The sequence below is a fragment of the Ammodytes marinus genome (assembly GCF_949987685.1).
Source record: "Ammodytes marinus genome assembly, contig: scaffold_191, whole genome shotgun sequence".
NCBI lineage: Eukaryota > Metazoa > Chordata > Actinopteri > Uranoscopiformes > Ammodytidae > Ammodytes > Ammodytes marinus.
In genome coordinates, this window is record NW_027648229.1 from 37,501 (window position 1) to 42,500 (window position 5,000).

The 5,000-nt window shown below is 42.6% G+C and overlaps 2 protein-coding genes across 2 annotated transcripts in view; one reads left to right on the forward strand and one right to left on the reverse strand.

The window, feature by feature from the left end:
* Positions 1 to 2,271, forward strand: part of LOC307270882 (exosome complex component RRP40-like) — a 5,805-nt gene extending 3,534 nt beyond the window's left edge. The window contains exons 4-5 of the mRNA XM_080054768.1: positions 110 to 261; positions 1,631 to 2,271. Of these exons, the coding sequence (XP_079910894.1) occupies positions 110 to 261; positions 1,631 to 1,835 (357 nt within the window). The 3' untranslated portion in view covers positions 1,836 to 2,271. The remainder of the gene's footprint in view (positions 1 to 109; positions 262 to 1,630) is intronic.
* A 1,832-nt stretch (positions 2,272 to 4,103) lies between these two features.
* The window catches only part of LOC307270886 (polyadenylate-binding protein-interacting protein 2-like), a 5,688-nt gene continuing 4,791 nt past the window's right edge, over positions 4,104 to 5,000 (reverse strand). The window contains exon 4 of the mRNA XM_080054772.1: positions 4,104 to 5,000. This exon is cut by the window's right edge and continues 218 nt beyond it. The gene's annotated coding sequence lies outside the window, so the exon portion shown is untranslated.

A 5,000-nucleotide genomic window follows, 5' to 3' on the forward strand; every position in this document is an offset into this window, starting at 1 on the left:
ACTCCCTCTCTCTCTCTCTCTCTCTCTCACTCCCTCTCTCTCTCTCTCTCTCTCTCTCTCTCTCTCTCTCTCTCTCTCTCCCCCTCTCTCCCTCTCGCTGTGTTTCCAGGTGGGAGACCTTGTATTCGCTCAGTTCCTCGTAGCCAATCAGCACATGGAGCCGGAGCTGGTGTGTGTGGATGGCTGTGGACGAGCCAATGGGATGGGAGTGTTTGGAGAGGGAGGGCTGCTGTTTACTGTGTCTCTGGGACTCTGCAGGAGGTAACTGTGTGTGTGTGTGTGTCTGTACTTGTACAACTATTGTTGTGAGAACCAATTTGAGTTTAAGACCTTAAAGGCCTACTTCACCGGTGGGAATATGAAGGTGTATTGAATTCTGAGATCCTATGTAGTATAAATGTGCAAAAAAAATTAAAATTGGTTCATCTTAGCCTGAGAAAAGGCAGAAAGAGTGTTTTTTTAGGGTTAAAAAACGTACTTTGTAAATATTACTGTGATGTCACAGTAAAATACATCACAGTAATATTTACAAAGTAAGTTTTTTTTAACCCTATATTTCTCTTTCTGTGATGTCACGAGAAAGAGAAATATAGGGTTAAAAAAACACTCTTTCTGCCTTTTCTCAGGCTAGGATGAACCGATTTCATTTTTTTTCGCACATTTATACTAAATAGGATCTCAGAATTCAATACACCTTCATATTCAAACCGGTGAAGTAGGCCTTTAAGAGTGATGACATATAGTCCGGTTCTCACTTTGGGACAGGCCTTTAAAGGGCTGTTTGAGGGTTAACACTAGGTTTTAAGGACAGGCCTTTAAAGGGCTGTTAGAGGGTTAACACTAGGTTTTAAGGACAGGCCTTTAAAAGGCTGTTTGAGGGTTAACACTAGGTTTTAAGGACAGGCCTTTAAAGGGCTGTATGAGGGTTAACACTAGGTTTTAAGGACAGGCCTTTAAAGGGCTGTTTGAGGGTTAACACTAGGTTTTAAGGACAGGCCTTTAAAGGGCTGTTTGAGGGTTAACACTAGGTTTTAAGGACAGGCCTTTAAAGGGCTGTTTGAGGGTTAACACTAGTTTTAAGGTTCAGGTATGAATTAGGTTTATGTTAGGGTTAGTGTAAGGGTTGGGGTTAGGCATTTAGTTTGGATGGTTAGGGTTAGGGTAAGGGGCTAGGGAATGCATTATGTCAATGAGTGTCCTCACAAGTATAGCCGTACAAACATGTGTGTGTGTGTGTGTGTGTGTGTGTTTCTCTCTCTCTGTATACATATACAATCTCTCTCTCTCTCTCTCTCTCTCTCTCAATCCATTCAGCCTCCTAGCCCTTCACAGTCCCCTCGCTGCCATGCTGTGTGTGTCTGTCTGTCTGTCTGTCTCTCTGTCTGTGTGTGTGTGTGTGTGTCTCTCTGTCTGTCTGTCTGTCTGTCTGTGTGTCTGTGTGTGTGTGTCTGTCTGTCTCTCTGTCTGTGTGTCTGTCTGTGTGTCTGTCTGTGTGTCTGTCTATGTCTGTCTGTCTGTCTGTCTGTCTATGTCTGTCTGTCTGTCTGTCTGTCTGTCTGTCTGTCTGTCTGTCTGTCTGTCTGTCTGTCTCTCTGTCTGTCTATTAATTATATTACTCCCTCTCTTCCAGCCTCCTGGCCCCTCACAGTCCCCTCTCTGCCCAGATCCAGCAGCTCTTTCCTGGGGAAGTGACCGTCGGGATGAACGGAAGAGTCTGGGTCAAAGCCGCCAGTCAACAGCAGACTCTACTCATATCCAACCTGCTGCAGAGCGCACACACACTCACACACACACAGAGACACACACACTTCAGCCGCCTGGCACACACACACTGAGAGACACACACACACACACACACACACACACACACACACACACACTGAGACACACACACTGTTGTTCATTGGCTGATTTATGAGACATTTTCGCCTTAAAAAGAATTATGAAAATGCATTTTTTTTGAAGAGCTGTACACAGTATTTTTTGATATATAATAGTTTTTTTTCTTCAATACTCTGAACCAGAAATCTACAACTTCTAAAGCACTTACATCAACTAAACTTTCCATAATCATTCTCAGCACTATTCTGAAGGTTATTACAGAAGGATTTGTTCATATGTTGTTCACTGTCTGATTTATGAGACATTTTCTGCTTGATGACAACATGATGAAAATGCATTTACTGTACATAGTATTTGATTTATACAATACAAAAGTATGTATATCCAAAATCTGTTTTGTTAGAATGTTTGTAAAAAAAATAAAGATTTGAACTCTGGCTTTATCCAACATCTAGATTATTTTTTTTTTTTTAAAGAAATGCAAATGTGGGCGACTGTGTCTCAGGTGGTAGAGCGGGTCGGCCGATGATCGAAGGGTTGGAGGTTCAATCCCCGCCCTGCCACCTGTGTCATGGTTGTTGTGTCCTTGGGCAAGACACTTCACCCACCTTGCCTCGTGTGAATGTCGATAGTTAGCCTGCTGCTATCGGTGTATGAATGTGTGTGTGAATGGTAACGTGGGAAAGGAAAACAGGTCTCCCTTGTAAAAGAGTCTTCGGTCTCAATGGGATTTACCTGTAGAAATAAAGGTAAACAAAATGTATGTATAACTTGATATTCCCAAATTTTTCACATTTATTCAAACATTTCAGATCCATCAATCAAAATCTATGAAACAGGGGCGCTCCGGTGGCGTAGTGGATAGAGCGTGTACCATATCGGCTCCGGCCTTCGTTGCAGTGGTCGCGGGTTCAAATCCGACCCGTGGACCTTTACTGCAGGTCATCCCCCCCCACCTCTCTCTCTCTGTCTGTCTGTCTCCCCATTTCAACTCTGTACTGTCTAATAAAGCTCTCTCTCTCTCTCTCTCTCTCTCTCCATTTCAACTCTGTACTGTCTAATAAAGCTTGAAAATGCCCAAGAAATAATAATAATAATAAAATAAACACACCATACCATTTTCTTTTCTCAGTAAACATTTATTTTCAAATAGACTTCAGAAAAAATAGATATTTTTTTGTCTTTAAGTGACTTTTTATACAGTACGTTCTGAGCATTTAGAAAAACAACAACACATCAAACAAAACAAACTCCAGTGACTTGAGGCAGTAGGGGATCGAACCACCACGGATACTAGGAGAAAAACCAACGAAAAATCGCCCCTAAAAATACTGAAACAATGTAAGTCAGAACCGGCTTATACACACACACGTCACACGCGCTATAAATACAACCTGAACACACACGCAGCAGCTTATTTTTTTTAACGTTTTTATAAAAGTGCAAATGAAATATTGTAACAGAAATTGTTTGTTCTGAGTTTTAGAAAATTAAATGAAATCTCGTCAGCAGTTTTTTTTACATTCATAAAGACGGACACAGTAGGAGCCACATTGTGACTGAGTAGCATGGTTCGATTTCGGTACGGTAAAGGCCAAGACACACCGGCCCGATAATCGCCGTCGTAGAGTTTCGAGGGGACGGAGACACGAATCTGTTTGGTGTATGCCGTGAAATCGGTCGTAGTTGATGTTGTCGGGCTTCTTTCAGTTTGAGCAATTTGATTGGTGGAGGGCTAGCGAATCAGTGAAGCCCGGAAGTGAGGCGGGTAGCACAAACAGCTATCAACAGTTAGCCATCGTTTTAATGTGTTTGTTTGTTTCGTTCAGCGAGTACTCACATGCATCAACCCTTGTTGACTGCTCGACACCATGCTCGACACTCTTTGCTAAAAATGGTGCTCTTTATGGTCCATAAATATAAATACGTATTTCTATCTATGTTAATGGTCTAGAGAGCCGTCCCATCATTTCCGGCTTTCGTATTTTTTCGGGCCACAATACAGATTAGCGCGGCCTGCTGTTATGGAGACATTACGTCCCGCGCAAGCGCAGAGCGTACGGAAAGGCAACAGTCGGTTTGGTGTGTTCTTTGCACTTTTTTGGCCGCGACGGGAAGACTGGAGCTCCCTGAATCGGCAGTCACCATTTTCGGGTAGTCGGACTGGTGTGTCCTGGCCTTTACAAAGCTATTGTGACATCAAATCAGCTAGTTAACTATGGGACACAGTGTAGCCCGCTGATTAAAAGTCGCTACGAGGAACCTTTAAATATTTCTGACACAGTCAAATTTTTCCTCTGATGATCATAAATTACATGTAACGGAAAAAACGAGACCATCAGTGCAAAGAATGCTATTTTTATATAGTTTTTCTTAATGCCTTTGTCATGGGTATACGCTCACCCAGGAAAACAGCTGGCGTGGTAAAAACACTACCGCTTTAGTCCAAAGGGGGGCGCTAGAATTAACACACACTGAAAGTATGTACTTCTTTTGGTGAATAAAAAATATTAAAAATAAATAATCGCATACCATACCGAACCGAACCGTGCCACTCAGTGTAAACAGGGCTTTAGTGAGACAGACATTTAAATAGACAGTAACCGCGGTAACTTGGAACACATACGAGCGCAGACTGAACTTTGGCAAAACGTCAGGCAGAAGGAGGAACGGCAGACATATTGTTTTTGTGATGTCACACCCTGCGTTCCAATCCCCATACTTTCTACTTGTGGTAGAGAAAGATTTAGGATGTCCCGATTCTTGTGGCCAGATTTAGTATGGTTCGAAATACCCGTATGTCCTACTACATCCGGCTGAGCTTTTTAGTGTTGAAAACAGCATGCTATTTGGGTGATTCTGACCCACAATCCACTGCAGCAGAAGTCACATCACATGGACTGAGCCTCCCAGTGAAAAACAACCAGCGATGAGACGGATATAAAAGCAAGAGGCAAGTTCAAGGAGCCATGTTAGGATGAAATAAATAAGTTAAAGTAAAGTGTCCCAATTGTAGAATACGGCATCCTAACTGGATTATTTTTATGGTCAGATGTAGTATGGAGGAGAGGAGAGAGAAAGAGGAGGAGATTCGGAACGCAGGGACTTGTCAAGAATAAAGACGGATACTCCAAAATGCAATTGGAGTTAGTGGGGCA